Source organism: Desmodus rotundus, chromosome 2 (genome assembly GCF_022682495.2).
Source record: "Desmodus rotundus isolate HL8 chromosome 2, HLdesRot8A.1, whole genome shotgun sequence".
NCBI lineage: Eukaryota > Metazoa > Chordata > Mammalia > Chiroptera > Phyllostomidae > Desmodus > Desmodus rotundus.
In genome coordinates, this window is record NC_071388.1 from 39,211,767 (window position 1) to 39,237,105 (window position 25,339).

Sequence of the window (25,339 nt, forward strand, 5' to 3'; positions counted from 1 at the left end):
CATATTAATTCCACCAAGATTTCTGGAATCAAGGATTCCAGCTGAAGCCCTATAAGGACTCATGGGCTTCAAGAGTGTTCGCCCTCCTGGCCGGTGGACAGCATTCCTGCCCTGTGTGGTTTTTTAACGAAATCAGTAAAACCATGACGTGGGGTTGCCCATTTTGCTGTCCCCGGCAGGCTGCTGACAACTCACAGGGGTTTCAAATGCCACGTGCCTAGCCTAATCCGTGCAAGATCACTTTCGCTTGTCGGCTGGAGGCGGCGGGTGGGAAAGGGGCTGCTGGAGCGGAGCGCTTCTCCCACTTTTCCAGGGGTGGGGTAATTCCCTCGGCGGCCTTGCCTGGAGCCATTCTAGGGTGGAATCACCCGCTTGGCTAGGGAGGGGCGGCGCCCAGCGCAGGAGGGGCCTGCGCGGCGCACAAGCACCAGTAGGGGGCGCAGGCTGCCGGGTCACCCCCGGGGCTAGAGGCGGGTGGTCCCTCCCAGGCCTGAAGCGCTGCTCGGCCCAGCTACCCGATCCCCTGCCCCCACTCTCACCTCGTCACCTCCCCGCCCTCCCGACGGGCCCCTGAGGTGCGCAGCGCAGGCGCGGAGCTAGGCGGTGAGTGTGGCCACTGAACCTGGGCCTGGGGCCTGGCTGGCCGGGTGTGCGGGAGGGAGAGGGGCTGGCTGGTCACCGCGCCCAGCAGAGCGCAGGGGAGGGAGAGGGCCTGAGCGGAACCACCCGCCTCAGTGTGCCCCGCAGGCGTCCGGCGCGGCCCCTCTGCCCGCGCTCGAGCGCCACCGCCGCTGCCGGCTCAGTGAGGCTGCGCCTGGGCTGGCGCTGCGGCCCGGGTTACTGGTGAGTGTGAGGGAGGGGCAGGCCGGCCCTGCGCTGGGCTGCTACTGGGACGAGGTGTTGGGGCGCAACTTCCAATGGGGGAGTCCAGGGAAGACGGATGGCGTCTCTTAAACCCAAACGCTGCCTTCTGCCTTCGTTTTATGGCGGGATGGCGGTCCCCTCCCCCATCCCGAAGGCATTTTCATCCCTTGTTGAAGACGCAGCCACCCAGGCTCCCCTAGGCGCTCTACTGCTTTCCCCCTTATGGTCCTTTAGTAACTGGGCTTGGGAGTTGCCGCTAGTTATCGGGCCTAGGTGGGGCTGTGCGTGGTACCGGGTGGAGGCGGCAGGGGCCGCGCATGTCCTGCGGCATCTGGGCTCCGGATGCCTGACTTTGCCACGCTGGCCCGCGGGCCCCGCCAGGCGGCTTAGTGACCCTTTGGAAGTGTATCCCAGTGTTACGGGGTTAGACGCAGCAAGCGGGCGTCTGTCCAGGGGCTCAAGGCTCCAGCCAGCAGTCTAAGCCACCACGCTTTAGGGCCCTTATACACCCCTTTGGTTTTGTTTTTGTTTTGTTTCCAATACAACGGACGGGCATGAGTAATTCAAAGCAGTTTATCTCTTTGCAAAGACATAAAGATTTTACTTAAGCAAAGATGGACACTAAGTTGGACACATAAGTGGATTCTGATTCAATCTCTCCTGCAACATATTTGTGTTTAAATTCTTTTAAACGCTGGAAAACATATACTTATTTTTAAATGAGGGCGGGAAAGAACGTGCTTTTAAAACTTTAGTATAAAAATGTAGCTGTTTATTATAAGTGCTTGTCTTATTTTTATACCAATTAGGAAGACAATATTTACATTGCATGAAAGGCCTTTAAAAAATGTGGTTCTATTTTATCTAGGTGCCTATCTATTATGTAAAGTCTGTTTTGTACCTAGACATTCTTATTGTCAAAAAAAAGAGGTGGAAAGATGCTGATATGTATTTTGTAAGTTGCTTTGTAAAAATGAGTGTTCGTTGTGGCATGATCTCATTTTTTGTGAAAGTAAAATGTAAATAAATGTATACCTTAGGTATAGATCTAGAAGTCTATACACCCCAGTGGTTTTTCAGGGTGAATGGATTCTAGGTGATTTGATTAATTTTAAAACCACTTTTCTATTTTTTTCTGCAGTGACATGTATTATATCTGTAGTTTGCTTTTAAGTGAGGAAGGGGTAGTGGGTGATTGTCCCATGTGATTCAGAATCTTCTGCATGTGAGGAGGATTAGTAAGCAAATATTTGTATGACATCCCTAAGTAAAAGCCAAACGTCATCATCTGGGCAGTTATGCATACAAAAAGCACATGAAAACATTTGCTGAAATAAAGGATGGTAAGCATTTTCGGTCTTGAGCGGACATTTTACCGTCTTGCCGTAAGGAGGTCTGATAAGTGCTCGGATATTGTTCAGCCCCTAAGTAGAAGTCAAACATATTTCTGATCGAGGTGATCCTATTTCTTTCACCTGACAGTCTGAATCCAGACCAGGTTGCAACATTAATTTTAATGCCATGTTGCCGTGGCTGGTGTAGCTCAGTGGATTGAGTGTCAGCCCGTGACCCACAGGGTCCCTGGTTTGACTTCCAGTCTGGGCACGTGCCTGGATTACGGGCCAAATCCCCGGTAGGGGGCGTAGGAGAGGCAACCACACATTGATGTTTCTTTCCCTCCCTTTTCCCTCCTTTCCTTTCTGTTTAAAAATAAATAAATAAGATCTCTTTAAAAAATTTGTTAATGCCATGCTTGATTTTATATTATTTCTTATTCTTCATGTTAGAAAGAATTTGAAGTATATTATGAAGTAAAAAGAGGCTACTTTAACATGCTAGGCTGCCAGTTTTCAGTATTCTCCCTGATACCTGTAAAGCATTTAGAACATGAAGTGTAAAGCTTTTGGCTGTATAAATTCTGGAAGTGTACAAAAGAAGTATTAGGAATAAGTCTTGAAATTTGGGTTTATTACATAAATATGAAACAGCTTTTCTTTCTTTGATTTTTTAATGCACTTGATTGGGATAGGCTCAGGAAATGCTCTTTATTTTGTTAGGTGAGGCATTTTATATATTGGTATCATTTCTGTGTATCTCATGGTTGTCAGTTTCTTTGGGTGATTCCCTTCCCCTCCTCCCAATTGGTGGCTGAGTAACAACTGGCAGCAAGACGTAACTTGCTGGTAGCAGAGATTAGCAATGAAGATTTACTCACACAGTTAGTTCAAAAACCAGGACTCAGAAGACATACATTTTTTTCTCTGGTTCTGCCACTTAGTTTAGTTGACTTTTACTGAGTCTGTTTCCCCATCAGTAATATTGGGTGGGCTTGATAGTAGCTCCTATGTAGCTCACAGGATTGTGACGATAAATAAAATAACGGTTAGGACAGTGCTTAGTAAACTGAAAAGCAGTGTCTTTACCAAGTATTCACATCACCTATGGTGCTAATATACCCAGAACTTAGTGAAGCAGCAAAAATAATATGTGCGCCTCAATTCCTTACCACTAGAAATGAAGTGCTCTTAGTAATGATGCAAAGTTCTACCTGCTATGTATATCAATCACCTTGTTGATAAAGCAGTGTATAAAGCTGGTAGACAAAACCTCTTTTTCTGACCCTCCATACTTGTCCACTACTATAGTTCAAAGAACACTAATCTGAAATGGAAGAGGTAATTATGTTTCAAACACTAATCTATTACCGTATTTTGCCGTGTATAATACACACATTTTTGCCCAAATTTTTGAGGGGAAATATAAGGATGCACATTATATATGGGTAGTACCTGAAATACCTTGTATCTGTTCTTGTGTTTTGTAATTATGTTACATAAAATTTCTTGTACCATAATATGTTCAAAAATAAATGCTAAAATTCCTTTATAATACAAAAAACATGTATCTAGATATAAATAAATAAATGATTGAATTAAAAAATTGAAAGTTTTTTTTCTGAAAGTTTGCACCAAAAACATGGGTGTGCATTATACACGGCAAAATATGGTACTTGAATTGGGATGATCGCTTTATCTCCCTATTTGTTTCCAAAGGCTAGGCTTTAAAAATGATTAGATCTTCGTTCAACTCCCAACCCTGCTACTTATTACTGACTATGTCTCAGCTTCCACATCAACAACAAAGGATACATAATAATGATTTTGAAGAGAACAGAGTAGGACTTTGCATATCACGGGATTAAATAAGGCATAGCCTGGTAAACATTTGGTGTTATAGTAAGTGATATTATTATTCTTTTATTGGTAAATCTGTAAGGACTTAAATAGGTAAAAAGTCTGTGATTTGGTGTTTGCTTTCATTATATATGCTTTCATTATGGCTAAATAAATTAATGCAGAATTATGTTCCTATTGGTGTTAAGATATAGCTTTAGAAGATGAATGAATTCAAGAAATGTGACATTTACATATACTCACATATTTATCAATATATATACAGTTTTCAAGTACTTAGTACAGTATGTTCAAAAAAATACTATACTTTAATTAATTCTGTATAACTTCCCAGTTGATTAAAGATCTTGGTACCATTGTATTCCTGAGTCTCAGAAATGAACTGCATTTTGACTTCTGCCATGTTTTTCCTACAGGAATTTTTTATCATCTGTGAAAACTTCCCTGTAATTCATTTTTCCTCACTTCCATATTAAGAACTATACCAAGTAAGTGGAATGTGGTAAAACAAATGAGTCAATTTTATAACAGTCCGTGAGAATTTAATCATACATCGGTTGTTGCCATACCTGTTTTGTTCTCAATAGAATGTTGAAAGTGACCTCTAAGTAAGAAAAGCATTTTTTTCTTGGAAATTATATTTTAAACTTGTATGTAGTGAGTATTTTTCCTGAAAGCCAGGGAATCAATAAAGACTTGTGAAAATATATTTTCTAAGGGAGTATATCTACCTTTTGCTTAAAAACTGTATCAAAACTTTCCCAATCGTAAGAAATGTACCTGTATTCTTAGTATAATGCCATAGGCACAGTTTATTATTTATAAAAAAATAATTTAAGCATAGGGCTTATTGTAATTATCCAGTTCTCACAATTATATCAGCAGTTGCAAAAGAGTTCTCAAACTCAGCAAGGAAAAAAAACAGGGGCTCCTGGTCAAGATGGCGATGTAGGCAAACATGGCTTGTCTCTTTGCACAACCACATCAAAATTACAACTAAGATGTACAACAACTATTACTCAGAAATATCAGAAATCGAGTTGAATTGCAAGTCTGACAACTACGATATCGAGTTGAGTGGAAATCTGATAACTACAGAATTGAAGAAACTACATCCATCCAGACTGGTAGGAGGGGCACAGGTGTGGAACAGGCTGGCCCCACACCCATGTGGATAAAAATTCAGGAGGGGTATCTTAGGAGTGAGGAGTCCCAGACCCATACCAGGCCCCTCAGCCCAGGATTCCAGTGCCAGGAAGATAAGGCCCCACAACTTCTGGCTGTGAAAACCAGTGGGGATTGAGTCAGTGGAGGAGGCTGTTGGAGCCCTAAGCAGATCTTCTTGGGGAACCCACACATGGACTCACCTACTCATACCCTCTGAGCTCCAACATGGGGGAAGCAGCTTGAAAGGCACCAGTGGTATACAGAGAGATACTAAAGTGGCTGGCATCGGGGCAAGCAGAAGCCATTGTCCCTTTGCTAAGCCCTCCCCACCCAGAGCTGGTAGGCTGGTACCACATCTGAGATTCCACCCACCTGACTAACACTGTGTGACCCACCTTGGAGATCCACAGAGGCTCTAATCCACCCAGCTTACTGGCCCACCCAAGCTGCTTTTCCATAAGAATGGCTGATCTTGGCTCCCACTCCTATCAAACAGGCAACAGCTGGCTTCAGTGAGCCCTAGTGGCAGCCAGATTAGAGCCACAGGTTGGCTTCATCTGGGAATCCTCAAGCCCAGCACAAGTAGCAGCCATCTCAGATTGCTTTATAGCTCAGACAGGGTACTCTGGGCAAAACACAGGTGGAAGCTGGACTTAGCCTGCACCTCCCGGGAAACCACAGGGCTAGTGCACCCAGTGTACAGACCACATCGGATCACTACCACCCTGCCCCTGCACAGCTAGCTGATCCTCCACAGAGGGTGGAGGTTGGTGGTCAGTGGTCACAGGCAGTCCTTGCAGCCGACTGGACTGGGTAAATCTCTCCCATTGATCTGCCAACAGCAACCAAGGCTCAGCTACAAGAGGAGGGTGCACTCAGCCCACACAAAGGGCTCACCTTGAATACCCAGCTTGGGTGATAGGGGAGGCTATGCCACTGGACTCTGTAGGACACCTACTACATTAGGCCACACTACCAAGACACAGAGTCAAAGCAGCTCTACCTAATACATAGAAACAAACACAGGGAGGCTGCCAAAATGAAGAGACAAAGAAACAATGCCCAAATGAAAGGACAGATCAGAACTCCTGAAAAAAAGCTAAATGAAATGAAGACAAGCAGTCTATCAGATGCAGAGTTCAAAACACTGGTTATAAGAATGCTCAAGGAACTTAGTGAGGACCTCAACAGCATAAAAAATGAAGGATACACTAATTGAAATAGAGAAAAAATTATAAGGAAACATTAGAATGAATGAAGCCAAGAATCAAATCAATGATTTGGAACATAAGCAAAAAACAACCATGCAGAACAACAAAAAGAAAAGAATCCAGAAAATGAGGATCATATAGACAGCCTCTGGGACAACTTTAAGAGGTCTAACATTCGCCTCATGGGGGTGCCAGAAGGAGTAGAGAAAGCAAGAAATTAGAAATCTGTCTGAAAAAATAGTAAAAGAAAACTTTCCTAATTTGGTGGAAGAAATAGACATGCAAGTCCAGGAAGCACAGAGTCCCAATTATGGTGGATGAAAAGAGGCCCACTCTAAAACACATCATTATTAAAAGGCCGAAGGTTAAAAATAAAGAGAGACTCTTAAAAGCAAGAGAAAAGAAGTTAGTTACTGGAAGTTTGCCAGATGGGAGAGGGGAGGAAGAGAATGGGTGAAGAGGTGAGGGGAATAAGAAGTACAAATAGGTAGTTACAGAATAGCCGTGGGGATGGAAAGAATAGTATAGGAAATAGAGTTGCCAAAGAACTTATATGTGTGATCCATGCACATGAACAATGGTGAGGGGATTGCCTGAGGGAGTGGTTCTTGCTGGGTGAAGGGGGACACGGGGAAAAATCAGGACAGCTGTAATAACACTGTTAAATCAATAAAATTAATTTTAAAAAATTTTTTAAAGAAAAAAACCCAGAAATTTGTGTCCTGCCTTGAAACTTGATTATAAAAGTAAATTCAAAATATAAATAGGCATTTTTTAACATTCTCCTATGAAGTAGATTTTCAGGTGATGTTTTTTATTGCCGATAACTTCTTTGGTTAGAGGAATTTTTATAACTATTACCAATAGTCATTTGTGACATTTGTTAAGTTTTTTTCATTTTTTCTTAGATTGAAAAGATATGAATGAATATCCTAAAAAAAGAAAAAGGAAAACTTTACACCCTTCTCGTTACTCAGGTCAGTGAATTGTTTTAAATTTGGGCCATGGATTAATTTCCGTGCAATTGTATTCCAGTCTATTTTCTCATAAATGATCAAATAAGAGTTTGATATCTGGATCAATTTTTAGGTAAGAGAAAATTTTAAATAAATTCTCTGAATATAACTCTTTGTCTACCATGTGCTGGGCACTGATCAGAACTTATAGACATTAGTTAATCCTCACAACTTCAGGGTTTATTGACACTTAAAATTTAACATCCAAGAATGCATAATTACACCGTATAACAGATTTGCCTATGGGTTTCACAAGCTTGTGCCTACGACACAACAATAACCTTGTTGGAAGATATTTTGCGTCATTGGGAAAAACATCTTCATCCTATATATTCAGCAATGTAAACTTTCATTCTGATTGTGTAATTTTATATTCCTTGGTTGAGGTTAGCTCTACTGTCTTGGCAGTATTAAGAAGAGGTCCTTGTGGCCATCTGTAATATGTATCACATACATGTACTTGGGACAGTCTCAGGCATACCTATTAGCCCACCCAGCCTACACATCCTTCATATCTAAGGAAATTAATTCTGTTTTACTGCTTACTGCCCCCCACGCCCCGGCAAGACTTGAAATGACTATATTCAGATTCCCTAACTTGTCCTCAGACCATTTTTCCTATGCATTGTGCTTTCTCTGCACTACATAGAACATCTTGGTAGTTAGTGTATTTTGTAGTTAACACATTTAGTGCATATTTTTATTTTGTGAGGTTCTGACAGTAAGACAAATGTATCTTTGTGTGCTTCATAGTATTATATTTTATATTGTATATATTGTGGTTCTTGTAAAGCTCAATATTAATATCAGGTCTGAAATACAAAAGCTATCAGATTTGAGGGAACTGTTACTTTATTATAGATACTATAAAAATTTGTATACATTTGATAAAGGGATGGCCATCATTAAATGTATGTGTGTTTACTCTGAAATTTTTTTAATTTTGTTTTATGTTCAGATTCCTCTGGAATAAGCAGAATTGCAGATGGATTCAATGGAATTTTTTCTGATCATTGTTACAGTGTCTGTTCTATGAGACAACCAGACTTAAAATATTTTGACAACAAAGGTATATCTAATATTTTCCAAAATTTTTTTCTTTAAATATTATAATCATTTCTTGCTTATTTGGAAATGTGGGTGAGTTATGATTTCAAAATGTGTAAGTATTTAACTTTGTTTAAATGTAAGAAAACAAGAATTTTTTTATAAGAAGTGAATTTTTATTTTTAACATTATTTGAGATACATAAATAAAAAACACATTTGCCTAAATCTACTCTAATTGGCTAGGAATGGGTGGCAAAGCAATAGTGACCCAGAGTTTGGAGTATTTATGGTAAAACATTAAAAATAGTGTTATACATAGTTCTTCCACTCAGCTGTACATTTTGGTCTGGAGGGCTAATGGAAGGAAAGAACAGAGGATGAAGGATTTCGTCTTCCTCCATCTTTCATCTTCTGTTGAGTTCAATTTTCTAGCGCATTGGGTGAATGATAACAACTGTGATTGTTTTCTCCTTCCTTGGCAACTGTCAAAATTCCAGTTCCCTTGAGCTCCTATTACAGACACAGAAACATAAATTATTGAAAATCATATAGAGTCAGAGACATCAGTATGAACTCATGTTTGGCTTAATAGAGACACAGATGTTACATAAAGAAATTTTTGTAGGTGTATCTATATATAAGTGGCAGTGTACACAAACATTTTTTGTTCTATTAGCTGAAAAGGCATTAAAAAATGGCACCCCAGTAGCAGCAAGCACATCTAGTTCCTAGATCTTGGTTTCTAATACCAAGAAACAAAGGTTCCTTCCTCCAATGAACGGAACTAAGGCTTGTCAAAGAAATAGCTGATTCTAGTTCTGGGAAAGGAAATATACAAGATGAGCCTGAAACATCTTATTGTTCTAGAAAATAAGGAAGTACTCAAAACTCATACACGTACTCACACACACCCACACATTACAGGTATGCCAAAGGAGCACAGGAGCCGATTGAAAGAGCTCCCAGTAGCCTGGCCAGGTAGCTCTGTTGGTTAGAGCATTGTCCCACTATGCCAAGGTTGCTGGTTTGATCCCTGGTTAGGACTCATGCAGGCATCAGGCAATGAATGTGTAAATAAGTGGAATGACAAGTCAATGTTTCTCTCTCTCTCAAATTAATAAATACAAAAATGAAGTTAAAAAAAATTTCCTAGTAGTCAAAGCTAAAACAATTTGAGGGGGGAAATGAATTATAACCCAAAGTATAAAATAAATAGCCATGAGTCCATACTGATATAAATAAGTGATTGAATAAATAAATGAGAAGAAACAAATCTCTTACACAGAACAATTCCAAATTATTGATGTAGATCCTCCTCCCTCAAGGAGGTGGAATATATATCCTCACTTCTTAAGTGTGGACTGTGACCATCTTCTGAAGCACAGAGTATGGAAAGTAAAAGAGTGGCTTTCAGAGGAGAAACCTAATAAATACTACCTCAACAAGGTGATCAAGGTCAACATCAACAGTAATCATGTTAACCATTTGTACCATTGATAAGATGTGATAAAAATGGCAGTTCGCCTCTCTGGTATGTTCCAGTAACCCGTAATCCCAGTTGAATTATGCAAAAACAACAGGCAAATCTGTCCTCCTCAAAATTGTCATAGGCATTAAAAACAAGGAAAGTCTGAGAAACTGCCACAGAAAACAGCCTAGAGAGCCTTGACGGCTAAATGTCATATGGGATCCTGGAACAGAGAAAGGACATTAGCTAAAAACTAAGGGAATCTGGATAAAGTATAGACTTCAGTAAATAAGAACTTACTAGTATTGGTGATTGATTGTAACAAATGTACTACATATAGCTAAGATGTTCATAGTGGAGAAAATGAAGAATATGTGGGAATTCTCTATATTACTTAAATTTTTTCAGTGAATCTTAAACTTCTAGAAAATAAAGTCTATGAAAACAACAATGATGTGAGATTGAAGCCCATTTTTCTCTACTGACCTGTATTTCGGTTTCTCCATGCTAGCTTTGAAATATTGGGGCTGGGCTAAGACAATACAGGCTTATTCAAATTCAGTAATTTAAACTTAAAACTCCTAAGTGACATTAAAAAGTGTGTGTTCTAGGCCAAATGGGGCATGGAAGCAGTTGCTTGTTTGGACAGATTTTCTGTGTGCTTAGATTTAGCCACAAGATATATGTAGCATCTTCTCATGGCTAAATCTAAGTCCTTAGTTTCTGTTGAAACTCAGAATTATACTTAAAAAATTTGGTGCTTTATATTATACTACTTAATGTTTAATACTCTGACATAAATAATGTGTTTTTCTAAATTCCTCTTTACAGATGATGATTCTGATACAGAGACATCAAATGACTTGCCAAAATTTACAGATGGAATCAAGGCCAGAAACAGAAATCAGAACTATCTGGTTCCCAGTCCTGTACTTAGAATTCTAGACCACACTGCCTTCTCTACAGGTTAGGGAAACTAAGTAGTAGCATTTGCGTATTTTTATAAATCAATGAAGAAATCATACAATATTTTTGCCAGTTATTTATTTAACTGGTCTTACTTAGTAATAGTAATAATAGGCTTGCTTTATTTTTCAGATAAATCTGCTGATGTTGAAATTTGTGATGAGGAGTGTGACTCACCTGAATCAGTCAACCAACAAACTCAAGAGGAGAGTCCTATAGAAGTCCACACTGCTGAAGATGTTCCAATTGCTGCAGAAGTGCATGCAATTTCTGAAGATTATGATATTGAGACAGAAAACAATTCCTCTGAGAGTCTCCAGGACCAAACTGATGAAGAGCCACCAGCTAAACTTTGCAAAATTCTTGACAAGAGCCAAGCTCTGAATGTGACTGCCCAGCAGAAATGGCCTTTACTGAGAGCTAATAGCAGTGGCCTCTATAAATGTGAACTTTGTGAGTTCAACAGCAAATATTTTTCTGATTTAAAGCAGCATATGATCCTGAAACATAAGCGTACTGATTCAAATGTGTGTCGAGTATGCAAGGAAAGTTTCTCTACCAACGTGCTCCTGATTGAACATGCCAAATTGCATGAAGAGGATCCATACATCTGTAAATACTGTGATTACAAGACGGTAATTTTTGAGAACCTCAGCCAGCACATTGCAGACACCCATTTTAGTGATCACCTGTATTGGTGTGAGCAGTGCGACGTACAGTTCTCCTCCAGCAGTGAACTCTACCTGCATTTCCAGGAGCACAGCTGTGACGAACAGTACTTGTGTCAGTTCTGTGAACACGAAACAAATGATCCAGAAGACTTGCATAGCCACGTGGTGAATGAACATGCATGTAAATTAATAGAGTTAAGTGACAAGTATAACAATGGAGAGCATGGACAGTACAGCCTCTTGAGCAAAATTACCTTTGACAAATGTAAAAACTTCTTTGTCTGTCAAGTATGTGGTTTTCGGAGTAGACTTCATACAAATGTTAACAGACATGTTGCTATTGAACATACTAAAATTTTTCCTCATGTTTGTGATGACTGTGGCAAAGGCTTTTCAAGTATGCTAGAATATTGCAAACATTTAAATTCACATTTATCTGAAGGGATTTATTTATGTCAATACTGTGAATATTCAACAGGACAAATTGAAGATCTTAAAATTCATCTAGACTTCAAGCATTCGGCTGACTTGCCTCATAAATGTAGTGACTGCTTGATGAGGTTTGGAAATGAAAGGGAATTATTAAGTCACATTTCAGTCCACGAGACAACTTGATTATTCTTAATTTCCATAAGGTTAATGTAAAATAATAAATACAACTTTTTCGGAGGTGTTAAGATGGATGATTTTAAATACAGTTCATGAGAATTGCCTTTAATAAGTTAGATTTTTAATTGTCCGGTTTTCTCGGCGTTGCTACCTTTTTCAGTATATGATTATATCCAAAATATGATACTTTCAGTGCATGGTAGTTCATAGTTTTAACCACTCTTGGTGTCTGTCATTCTGTGCATGTGTTCTGATTTCATGAATGGATAAGAAACAAATGTACTGAAAATACTAGACTAGTTTCCCTTCCATAACCATAGGTGCTATTAACTTTTTAAAACTCAAGACAAGTTTAGTTTTTCATGTATGAAGTCATTAAAGTACTGAAGTACCAAAACTCAAATGCAACATGATATACAGTTAAGTCCCCTGATACTCCCATTAATAAGAACCCAGACCCTTCTTCTGCATTCTCCATCAGTGATTATCCCCAAGGCTCTCCATCTGAGTGATTCTTTTAATAACACCAGAAGGCCAATGTAGGAAGAAAAGATCCAGTTTTCTCGGCAGTTTTTTTTAAATTCTCACTTTTTGTTAGCCCTTATGTGTGTGTTACATAATTTAAGGTGAGTATGAAGAGGAACTGGTAAGGGATTAGACATGGAGAAGTAACACTTCATAACTCCTAATGTGTTCACATTTCATTTTCAGTTATGCAGCTGCAAAGTCATGAATGTCTAAACTTCTGATGTCAAATTATTTATTGACTGAGCCCTGGCTGGTATGGCTCAATGGATTGAGTGCTGGCCTGTGAACCAAAAGGTTGCAGGTTTGATTCCCAGTCAGGACACATGCCTGGGTTGTAGGCCAGGTCCACAGTTGGGGGTGTGCGAGAGGCAACCGATTAATGTTTCTCTCGCACATCAGTCTTTCTCCCTTCCTTCCCCTCTTTCTAATAAATAAATAAATAAAATCTTAAAAAATAATTATTGACTGAGAAAACCCACTGAAGTACTAATATAGAATTAGGGAGATCTAGGAGATCAGACGTTGCTAGCATAATAATGTACAAATTACTTTTGGTAATGGTAAATAATCTTAGCTCCTGTATTAGTTTCCTGTGGTTGACAGAAAAAGTTACCACAAGCTGAGTGGCTTAAACAACAGGAATTTATTATCTCACAGTTGTAGAGGCTAGAAGTTCAAAATCAAAAAGTTGGCATAGTTTGTTCCTTCTGACAGCTGTGAGGAAAGGATCTGTTTTGACCCTCCTTGCTTGGCTTGTAGATGGCCGACTTTGTGTTCAGAGGGCATTTCCCCTGTATGCAAGTCTGTCTCCAAATTCCTCCTTTTTATAAGGACATCAGTCAAGTTAGATTAGGGCTCACCCTAAGGACCTCATTTTCACTTGGTAAAGACCATTACCCCAAATTAGGTCATATTTTGAGGTACTGGGGCCTAGGACTTCAACATGAATTGGGAGGAAGGAGGGACAGACACAAGCCCCACAATTCAAAAGCCGCATCTTAAATAGCAGTATTGAGAAGATAGAATTTTGTGTATCACTAGCTTCAAATTTAATAAACTGCAGCTAACAATATTGTTCAACAATATTGATACAGTTGAAAACCATTTATGACCTATGATTTTTCCCACTTCAAAAACCATGGGAATTGAGTCTATTTTGAGAATGTTGACAGCAAAAAAGTACTTTCAAAACTAATCATTCGCATCTTTACTATTTTGTCACGTGTGCATACCTGTATTCCCAGAACCTGCCATTCCATATGAGGGTGACTTTCCAGCTAGGGCTATCTGGTACCCATGTTTCTGAGAAGACTTAAAATTATGATTGTTTAAATTAGAAACTTTACAAATCATCTCATCTAAACCCTCTAGTTTTCCAAGTTTCTTGTAGAAATAGAAAGTTAGGTTGTTAATTGGGCAAGGTCACAAAACCATTATAGCGGACAGGAGTGAATCCAAGTTATCTGGTGCCCAGTCTAGTAATGTTCCATTACACTGTGTTACATAACAAAAAAAAAGTCTAAGCTTTGTCCTTGGGGTATTTTTCATAACCACTTAACCTAGCCATTCAGCTGCCTTCTTGATAATTCTGTTTTTATACTTTTTTGATATATGTCCAGCCAGGAATTTGAGAAAATAAACCTTAAGTAAGTAATGCCTTGATGGTTGTTTAAAATTCTGTACTTTATTGCTTTATATTTGATAGGTGTTAGTAATCAAAGAGACAGTGATGAAACTAAGAAGTTCAAGTTTTAGAAACATAATTTTATAATTTTGATGAGTCTGCAGCTTGAAGTGACATCCCACTGATTGCTTGTCCCTACAAAAACTTTTGGCTTTGATTCAGCTTTCCAATAAGTTTGTGACTGACTATAAATTGCTGAGGTAACTGGTCTATATTTTTAGCTTAATGAACTTCTTTGGAAAAATTTACCTACCTTAAAGGAAAATTTTCTATTTGGGGGTTTTCCTCAAAGAGAGGCATTTCTGCTGTACTCTGACTTGAACCACATCAGGTATGAGAAAGCATAACAGAGTGATGTTTATTAGTACTACAATACAATTCTTGGCAGTGAACATTAGTGATGGGTCATTTTTTTTTTCCTTGCCGTTTTTATCTTAACCTTGCAGAGTGGGAAATTCCAAAGCATTACCCTTGTACTCCAAAATTTCAAAGTGATTGTGCACTACTCAAAAGCGTCTCTCTGTTGTAAATTTGCCCATTTTATCATTTTAAATCACCTTCGATTTCTCTCAAAACATGTCATTACATATTAATCAGTTCCTCAGTTTCACTGGGCCTATAGCAAGTTGTTAGATGGATGCTGAATTCTTGGCAGTGTGGTATTTTTCTGTCCAGGAAGTATGCAGCCATGTAATATGAAAAATTGAGACATTTCTTGAAGAAGATGCAAGATACAAGAAACATTGTACATAGAACAATGACACCTCAGTCCCCTTCAAAGTAGGCACCTTGGGACCTCATACAGTGCTTCAATCTTTGTTGATCACAGCCCTTACACGTTAAACATTCTCAGGTGTTCTGCTTGTATCAGGCCTTCCAGAATGTGGATCACTTTCAACAGATTCTCTGCCATCTTTGAAGCATTTGTGCCACAATTTTATTTGTGCTGCAGTCATTGCATCGTCCCCAAACGCCTGAATCATCCAAAAAGTTTCTGCAGAGAAATGTTCAAACTTAATGCAAAATTTCATGCGGATTCATTGCTCTACTCAGTCATTTTGAATGCAGCAGCCACACAGTACACATGCTTACTCAAGGGCGTCTACTGCCCGCTTTGACTAGTACAGTGAAGTCATCGCGTTCATGCATTTGTGTTCCAGTCCACTCTCCTTGGCTGCTAGGTTACATCAATGTTGCATAAACCGTTCTTACATTAACAGTGGCTCAACCTTTTCTGGACAGACCTCATTGTACATAAGCTTTTCAACAGGTTAACACTTCCTAATTTTTAAATCTTATTTACAAAGAATTGAATTACTTAATTCTTGGCACTTTACCATTAACCTTAACTTTCCTTGTTTTGTCAGAGTTACTACCTTTTGCAACTAGTTGGATATAGTTATCAAACTACTGTGATTCATATTTAATGAATTTTTAATGCCTAAAAAGCACTATAAGTCATGTAAATTTGAAAAAAACTAATAAAAAATGGCCTCAGTCCTCTTGGGAAGCAGATTGGCTGACCATAAAAAAAAAAAAATCACACTCTCATTCCTATAAATTAAAAATAAAATTGGGGGATATGTATTCCTTTGCCTGTAACTTTCAGTTACAGCTGGTAGGTTTCTTCACAGTAAGCTGAGATCAGAAACTGGAAACATACCCATCAAATGTAATATCTGGTGTGTAATGTTTTTTAGTCATCTGCCAAATGGCCATTCACCATACTATTCTGAATTGTGGTTGACTGAAATTTGAGAATATTGAATTCTCTTTTCCTGTCTACACTGTTCATTTTATATAGGGTTTTTTATGGCATTATCCGTGTTTCTAAAACACTCCTCAAACTATATTCTATAGCCGTTACCCTCATCTTTGAAACCTTATGGCATGGGGTTCTCAGAGTCTCAAAAGATTAAAACTTTTCCCCTTTAACAAGATGAGAGTGGATTTGTTTTCTTTAATTCTTCCTTCTCCCTATTCTTCAAACTGTTAAAATAAGTTACCCTTTTCACACCATATTCCAAATCACTTGCGTTTAATACCCTGTAAATATTTTATGTATTCCTGTCTAATAGCAGTTTGTACTGAATTTATAAATTTCAATGTGTCTGGGTTTTTTTTAATAGAATATCATGGCACAGATCTTATGAAATAATTTTTTTGGTTACAATCGTATAGTTAAGTTTGCTGTGGCACTGATTTAATGTTCTTTAGTGAACTGCTAAAGTGCTGAAGGGAAGAAGCTAACCTAGAATGACAGAATGTTCATGTGGGAGGGAACTCAGAGTTCATCTAATCCAGACTCATTAAGTACACAACTATAAAAATAATTTTATATGGTACATAGTTTTATTTTCATGGGTGTAAATTATATGTTGTAAAATTTAACCATGATATTTTTACTTAGGATAAAACTAATTTTTTAACAAAACATTGATTTAAAGAAAAACATAAAGTAAAAAATAATGATATGTGGACATGGAAAAAATCAGCTGATATATGAATGACTGAAATTTGAGAATACAAAATTCTGATTTAAACTTGTTTATAGCTTAAAAAATCATTTCCTAACATCATACTTTTAAAGCCAGGATAAACAGAACTTCTAACTCCCCCCCACTTTTCAAAGAATCATCTTCAGAAAAAGTTTAAATGTGCCCTATTTGTTCCACGGAATGTCATACCAGACACCTAAAGAGAGAAAATGATGTATTAGAGAGTATTGGATGAAAGCATATATGACTGCGATTTCTAATACCTGTTTGCTAACTATAAGTTGTGGGACTATAACCATAGACTACATATGCAATGTTACTACATTTTTCTTAAATAGTTCATGGACTCTTCAACTCCTTAAGAACTTCTATTTCAGTAATTCAATTTAACAGCTACAGACTATCTCCTATCAAGCCACGTGCTCAGGGATACAACGATAAGTAAACTATGGTTCTTGTCCTTGAAGAGATTTACCATATAAAGCAGAAAGCTTCTGTCACCTTTCTGAACTTCAGGTCAATTAAATATCAGACTGAGTGCCCTCTATGCTTCTAAGCATTTGCTTTATGCACAAAGCTCCTGTAAATATTCTTGTGGGTGTTGAGGTGATTTTGATTTGTGCTTGTTTTTCTGTGGTGGGAGGGGGTTCTATTTTTTTTTTGTATACTTGTGCTTAAATACTTCCAAAATATTATCCAGAACACCTAAAGTTTATACTCCCATCAGCTCCTCATGTTTTTCTACATCCTTATCACAATGAATATACAACTTTTTAATTTTCTGCAAATCTGAGGGGCTAAAACAGTATGTAATTATTGTTTAAATTTGCATTATCTGATTACTAACAAGATTGAAAATATCTTAATGTGCTTATGAGTAATTTTGGTTTCTTATTTTGTGAAGTGCCTCTCCATATGCATTGTTCACTTTTTGGCATTTTCTGGTTAATTTTCAGAAATAATTTACAAATTTTAAATATTGGTCTTTTGTTGACTATACACACTGCAAAAAATAGGTTCCCAGATTGTCACCTATTACTGCCATCTTGTGTTGAACAAAAATCTTTGAATTTAATGTAGACAGATCCATCACATTTCCCTTTATAGGTTGTACTTCCTGTATCTTATTTACAGAATCCTCTCTAGCCCCAATGTCCCAAAACTCTTCTACTACATTTTCTCCTAATAATGTTCTGGCTGTACCTTTCATGTTTAGGTCTGGTTTTCTTTGTGTGTATGTATGATTCAAGGGGTTTTTTTTGTTGTTATTATCACTGGTTTATTATAAAAGATATTATAAAGTACATAAATGAAGGGCCAGATGAAGAGATATACAGGGAAAAGTCTGGAAAGTGCAGGACCTTCTTTCTCACGGATTTGGGACACATCACCCTCCTAGTACATGGATGCATTCATCAACCCGGAAGCTCTCTCATTTCATTTTTATTCATTCAAGTGAGTCAATTTCCCCAGTACTACTTGTTAAATAATGCATCTTCCACCAGTGATTCAAGATACCAATTTGATCATATATCAACTTTCCGTGGGCATAATTCGCATTTGGGTCTGTGTGTGTACTCATTATACTCATCTGTTTGTTCCTGCAACTGTATCACATGCTTTGGCAATAGCAGTATGCTTTAACTATTAGGGCTTTGCAATATATCTTTATCAGGTGGTATGAATTTATTCTCTCTGCTTTTCCTTTTGAGAACTATTTTAGCTATTGAATTTTTGTTCCAAGTTAGTTTAGAACTATTTCCATTTCCATCTAAAGTCTTGTTGGAATTACATTAAAATTTTAGGTAATTTTAGAGGGAATTGACATCTTTAAATGTTAAATCTTTCCTCTCCTATGCTCAAAACTAAGTAGTTAAGGGTTTCCCATTGTTATTAAGCGGCATAGCCTAGATTTCAAATGAGGTCTTCAGCTTTAAAGTTCATGTTTTCCATTAAATGTTTCTTCTTCAATACATATTTGTTGAACACATACAAATCTGTCTAGCCATTGTTAATATAACAAGAACTGTTTGCATGGCATACATGTAAACTGGCAGCCAAGGAGAGTGGACTGGAATGTGCATGTGTGAACAATGACGACTTTACTGGACTAGTCAGTGGGGGTGGTAGATACCGTACTGTGTGCCCGTCACATTCAAACTGACTGAATGAGTAGAGCAATGAATTTGCATGAAATTTTGCATTAAGCTTGAACATTGCTACATGGAAACTATTCAAATGATTCAGAAGGCTGTAGCTGTGGGCAACTGGTGATTGGCATCTTCATCATGGACAACATACCCACTCACATCTCATGCAGAGTTTTTTGTGAAACATCGAATCACCCAGGTGACTCAGCGCCTCTACAGCCCATGTTTGGCAACCTGTGACTTTTGGCTTTTCCCAAAACTAAAATCACCTTTGAACAGGAAGAGATTTCAGACCATCGATGAGTTTGGGGAAAATATGATGGGACAGCTAATGGCAATTGGGAGAACTGTGTGGAAGTCCCAAGGTGCCTACTTTGAAGGGGACTGAGGTGTCATTGTCCTATGTACAGTGTTTCTTGTATCTTCTTCAATAAATGTATCTTTTACATATTACATGACTTGATATTTTTATAAACCATATGTAACACATAGATTTTATTTCTGATATTATATGTGATTTGTTTCCTTTGTACTTCTATTTTCACATTTTCTGCATTGCGCTTGTATTTTTCTATAATGAGAAAAATATAATAATTTATATTTTTAATTCCTAATAAAACATATGAGTATACTGTGGCAATACAATGAACATTTCTGTATGTCAAGAATTTTTAAAGACAAACTTTAATGACTATATCACATTTCATTTTGTTCATGTATAATTTATTTAATCCATCTCCTATAGAGGAATACTTGGATTATTTCCAATTTTTCATTTTTATTATATATTTATTTGTATCTTTTAACTTATTATGTTTTATTATATGTTTTATTTATAGCCAAGTGTTTGTTCACATGTTTGACTTTTCCTAGGACTGCTGGGTCAAATGGCCTTCACATTATAAATTTTTAATCATTTTGCCAAATAGCTCATAACAATGTGACGACAGTTTTATATGTCAATTTGGAGAGCCTATAGTACCCAGTTATTCAACCAAACACTAATCTAGGTGTTTCCGGGAAAGCATTTGTGATGAACAATTAATTGACTTTATGTAAAGGAGATTATATTGCCTAACATAGGTGGGCTTACCCCAGTTAAAAGACTTTGAGAGCAGAACCGAGTTGCCCCTAAAAATGAATGCCGCTGCATAAGGCACTGTAAGTCTGATGCTCCTGCCCAAGAATTTCCATTTTGCCCTCATTGATGGCTTGCCCTACACATTTTGGATTTGCCTAGCCAACCTTCACAATCACATAAGCCAATTCCTTGCATAAATTTCTTATCTTTTGTACCCTGACTGATACGTACTGCAACCCACCCTTCTGCCAGCAAAGTATGAGACTGCCCTTGGTCATTTACATCAAAATGTGAAGGGTTGGCTTCTTTTTAGCTAAGTACACAAATTTTGATAGATTACAGTTCCAAGAATTCCTAGCAGAAATGATTAGCATACTGTGTCAATGTATGTGTTTTTGTTTATGGTGTGGGAGGAGAGAGGATAAGGTATTAAAAAAACAAAAATATATCCTTTTTTTTCCTTCTCCTCACCTGAGGACATATTTTCATTGCTTTTTAGAGAGGAAGGGAGAGCGAGAAACATCGATGCAGGAGAGAAGCATTGATTGGTTGCCTCCCAAACATGGCCAGACCAGTGATTGTACATATCCCAACCAGGGACTGAACCCACAACATAGGTACATGTCATGACCAGGAATCAAACCCCAACCTTTCAGTTACCAAACAATGCTCCAACCAACTGAGCCACATAGGTCAGGGGGGAAAAAAAAGTATCTTTAAGTCAAATGATTCCAGCTTATTTTGCAATTAGGCATAGGGCCTTTAGTATATTGCTAATATTAAGTCACTTTTAAAAAATGGGATGCCTCTAATTCCAGCCAATAGTCTGGGCCCTTTAATAAACACTATGTGGAATGTCTGTACAGTCCAATAGCCACAGAGCAACCACAGTGACCTTTTCAAAATGCAAATCAGATCATATTTAGCTTAGCAATGCCTAGCTATATTAAGCCCAAGCTTAATATAGCTAGGCATTGTACCTAGAATAAAATGTAAACTTTTGATCTTGGTCTATATGATTCTACGCCTGCCTACCTCTCTGAACTTACTCCCCAGGTTCTCCCTTTCCTTCCCTACATCCTAGACATACCGGCCTTCTGTCTTTTCAGCCATTATATCACTCTCTTTTGTAAGGACCTTTGGACTACCTATTCACCCTGTGTTGGTCACTCTTCCTCAAATTATTCCAAGGATTGACTTCCTGAAGAAAGCAAATTAATATTGCTTTTTTCCTCCTCAGAAAGGACCACCCTGTGTGGTTAGGTCTTTATTTTCCTTCAGATAGTTTATCCCATTGCCATTTTTTCTTCTTTAGAATAGTAAGCGCTGTCTGAAATGAACTAATTTATTGCATTTGCTTCTTGAAATTCATCTGTCCCAACAGAATGTTGGCGCAAAAAACGTTGAAACTTGTAGAGAATTTTTATAAGTTTATTTGAGCCAAACTGATGACATAAGCCAGGGAGCAAGTTCTCAAATGCTCCTGAGAAAAACAGTTTTATGCATTTGAAATTAAGAAGGGGATGTAAGAAAGGTTAGCGAAAGCACAATGGGAATGTGTGTTAATCTAGATGCACAAAATGGGCATGGCTGGCTTAAAATCTTTCACTAAAGAAGTAATCGGTCTGGGGCATGACTACCCACCATGACCTGCCCAATTAGGAATTTATGATCAGATCACCCTGTGAGGATACTTCCCATAGAACACCCCCGCCTTTTTTTGGACTACGAAAAGAAAAATATTTATCTAGTTCTTACTATATGCCAGCACTGTTCTAAGCATTGCTTCAATTTTATAGATGAAGTACCTCAGAAATATGAAGTGGCTTCACTTCAAAACTCCATCTCACTAGCCAGCTCCCAAAAGAAATCCCCAGGAATTCTGTTGAGCAGGGTATGGACCACCAGCAACAACAACTTCTCAACGATGTTAAAAATGCACACTTTTAGGCCTCACCTCTAACCCAATGAATGAGATTCTGCAATTTAACAAGATCTCCAGTTTAACAAGATCTGCAGACTTTGGGAAGCACTAGTCAAGGATACGTCAATTTCTTAAGTCTCACCTCTAAAGTAATTCAACACACACACATGCACTCACAGCTGTGCTCCAAGCCCAGAAACCCATTTACACAAAACAGAGAGCAGTGGAGCGGTCAAAATATTTTCTCCTTCATTGCTGCTGGCCTAGCAAGCCAGGATCCTTCTGGTCTGCTTCCCCCAGCACTATATCACTGGACCTCTCTTCAGCCCTCCCTCACTACACTAGCCGTTGGCAGTTAGCTATGACTAGGCTAGGCAGAGGTTTGCAAACTTTAAACGGAGAAGAGAGAGTAAGCAGAAGTAGGGGGAGGACGAGGGTGAACAACAAATCATTCCTCTGGTAGCATTCCTTGCCCACAACAAATCTTGCCTTCTGCCTTTAACAAAAATGGCGTTTGGCATAGGTGCACTTCCGGCCAAGGAGCCAAACAAAATCAGGCAGGGCAAGAGACCGGAAGTGACCGCCCTCTTGGCACTCCTCCCGGCTCTTCCCAGCTTCCCAGCCTCCCATAAGAGGATGAGGCGGCCTGAGGACTGTTGGCTGTACTGCGGTGCCGGTGACGAGCCGCAGCCAGGACCGTGTGAGTGCCCTCTGTCTTGGCCGCTGGCCGGTTTCCTTCGCTCGGGGTGACCTTGGTGCGGCCGGGGACGGGGCGGGCAGTCGTGCGCCCGGTGCTCTGTGACGAGTCGCCGCCGCGGTCCTACGGACCGGAGGGAGCGAGCGAGAGGGCGAGCGGGGCCGGCGGGCGGGTGGCCCGGGAAGTGGGGAGCCGGGTCCGGAGCCGGCGCTCGCGGAGCAGTGGTGGGGTCTGGACCCTAGTCCAGCCGGCGGGGCTCCCGTGGCCGGTGTGCACGGCGTGGAAGGCCTTCCCCCGAGGTAGGTGTTGTCACCGGGCTGAGCCGGGTCGTTGCCGTCACCCTGCCTTTGCCGTGCAGCGCCTTCCCTCCCTCGGCCGATTCCTGACCCTGTGGAAAACTCAGCCTTCCTTATGCCTACTCTGCTCCCTCCCACACATCCACAGCAGGACACTGGTGTTGGATCGTTTTGGTTTAGTGTCTTTTTCATGAACGCTGCCAGAGAAAAATTCTTTTTTCTTTAAACTTCTGTTCCTTGAAGTTCTCGGAAACGTCACTGCTTGCGTGAAGCCTTGCCTCCTCGTTGTGATGAGAACTACTTTCTAAACGCCAATACTGATTTATGGTCTTGGAATTTTATTTCTTCACTCTGCCTATCCACCTCCACCCACCTGGAGCTCCAGGTTGAGAGACTTAATAACTTACTGTTTGTGAACTTGGCTTCTCACTAACCCTGTTCGTGATACACTGAAGAGTCACGTGTAGTCACAATTTAGCCACAGTTTCGTCGTCATCGCAGGGAAATAAAAGTAGAAATTGCTACCAAGATTTTGGCCAATAGAGTTCGCTTATTTTCGTGGCATATTACTCAAAAGCATCTTTAATTATCTGACTAAAACCCTTCTCTCCAAAGAACAGTTATCTAAAAGAATTGGCAGTTGGTTTAATTTATTTCTTTGTATTGTTAATCAGTGTCGCCTGGAAGTGTCATTAAATTTGTAGGTGTTTGTGATCCAGTTTAATTTTGCATTTCTTTTTTTTTATTTAAAAAATTGTTTAATATGTTTATTGATTTTAGAGAGAAAGAGAAACATCGATTGGTTACCTCCCATACACGCCCCAACCCCGGATTGAACCCACAGCCCAGGTATGTGCCCTGCCTGGGAATGGACCCCCCAACCTTGGTGTGCCCCGGGGACCTCTGACCAGCTGAGCTACCTTGCCGGGATTCATTGGGACATCTCTAACTTTTTATTTTCTCCCCCCAGTACCATAATGGCAGAAACTGCTTCTCCACTGAAGCACTTTGTGCTGGCTAAGAAGGCAATTACCATAATTTTTGACCAGTTACTGGAATTTGTTACTGAAGGATCATATTTTATTGAAGGTTAGTTTCTCTAAGTTTTTCAAATAATAACTGTTGAAAATATACAAAGGTGCATTATTCTTTCAACCTTAGTTGCTGAACACAAATATTGGGGCCTTGTGCTATATACGACGAGAAATACCCTAACAGTAAAACCCATTTCTGCTCTCCAAAGAAAGAAAGATTAAATGATATTAATAACAAAGAAATAAGTGTTTGTATGTACTATTATGAGCACTTTTTATATTAATAACAAGTTAAAAACTATTAACTCATTTAATACAAAATAAATTTAAATTAAATTATAATTAAACTTATAAATATTAACTCATTTCAGTAACATTAACAGTTCATTTAATCCTCATATCAACATTGAGGTACAATTTTAATCACACTCATTTTACAGATTAAGAAAACCTAGGCATAGAAAAGTCAAGCAACTTGCTCGAGATCACATGGCTAGTAAATGCCCACACTGAAAATCAGGCAGCCCACAGTTAGCCATTACACTTACCTTCTCCCCTACTCAGTTGTTAAGCCAATATCTCAGACCAATTTTGTCCTTTCAAATGGGACTGGGATGCTGTGGGAAAGGGCAAAAAAAGTTTTCCTAAAATGACTGCAATTGTTCAAACAGAAGTGGATCGGAATGGCTTATAGGGAATACTGCCTTAGAGATAACTATTGAAAACTTTTCTGGTTCCTAAGATTATGTGACCTTGAAGGATACAATGAACAAAGGTAGGGATTCTGTAAACTCCAGTGACTGGGGAAACATTTGGTAGTTTGGTTAATCAAACTTCCTTTTCCCTCCTGACCCTCCCTCACCAGATTTTGAGCTCCTTGAGGGTAGGTGTCATATCTTATTATCGCGTCTGTATTACCAAACCTGACTCAATTCAAGTTTTGTTGGAGTGAGGAGAAAAAAGTACTGCTGTTGAATCTTTATGTTTAGTTTGGGAAAAATTTGAGGAGGAACAATGACTTCTTTTTTAATAGTTTATTTTTTATTGTATTTTCTCCCCATTACCATTTATCTCCTGTTATACTCTCTTCCACCTCCACCCACCCTCCCTCTTCCCTGCAATCACCACACTGTTGTCCATGTCCATGAGTCCTCTTTATGTTGCAGCAGTGACTTTGAATAGTATTTTATTCTAAAACAGTTGATAGGAAGTGAAGATTAAGTTAAATGTAT

The 25,339-nt window shown here is 39.0% G+C and overlaps 2 protein-coding genes across 3 annotated transcripts in view; both read left to right on the forward strand.

Moving 5' to 3' along the window:
- The first annotated feature begins 433 nt into the window (after positions 1-433).
- Positions 434-12,407, forward strand: ZNF639 (zinc finger protein 639). 2 transcript variants are annotated; one of them, XM_024560669.3, is made up of 6 exons: positions 434-603; positions 4,475-4,546; positions 7,345-7,413; positions 8,411-8,521; positions 10,801-10,935; positions 11,068-12,407. In XM_024560669.3, the coding sequence occupies exons 3-6, from the start codon at positions 7,356-7,358 to the stop codon at positions 12,219-12,221; spliced, it is 1,458 nt and encodes a 485-aa protein (XP_024416437.1). In that variant the 5' UTR covers positions 434-603; positions 4,475-4,546; positions 7,345-7,355; the 3' UTR covers positions 12,222-12,407. The 2 variants fall into 2 exon arrangements, with proteins under 2 accessions (XP_024416437.1, XP_045054151.1); XM_045198216.2 differs by lacking the exon at positions 434-603 and adding an exon at positions 617-843.
- Positions 12,408-23,857: 11,450 nt separating this feature from the next.
- The window catches only part of MFN1 (mitofusin 1), a 32,837-nt gene continuing 31,355 nt past the window's right edge, over positions 23,858-25,339 (forward strand). Inside the window, exons 1-2 of the mRNA XM_053918111.1 lie at positions 23,858-23,922; positions 24,044-24,162. Of these exons, the coding sequence (XP_053774086.1) occupies positions 24,051-24,162 (112 nt within the window). The 5' untranslated portion in view covers positions 23,858-23,922; positions 24,044-24,050. The remainder of the gene's footprint in view (positions 23,923-24,043; positions 24,163-25,339) is intronic.

Excerpts from the sequence above, each read along its gene's own strand:
- ZNF639 (XM_024560669.3), top strand. The coding sequence starts at position 7,356 with ATGAATGAATATCCTAAAAAAAGAAAAAGGAAAACTTTACACCCTTCT. Across the intron at positions 7,414-8,410 it reads ACACCCTTCTCGTTACTCAG|ATTCCTCTGGAATAAGCAGA; the intron begins GTCAGTGAATTG and ends TTTTATGTTCAG. Across the intron at positions 10,936-11,067 it reads CCACACTGCCTTCTCTACAG|ATAAATCTGCTGATGTTGAA; the intron begins GTTAGGGAAACT and ends TTTATTTTTCAG.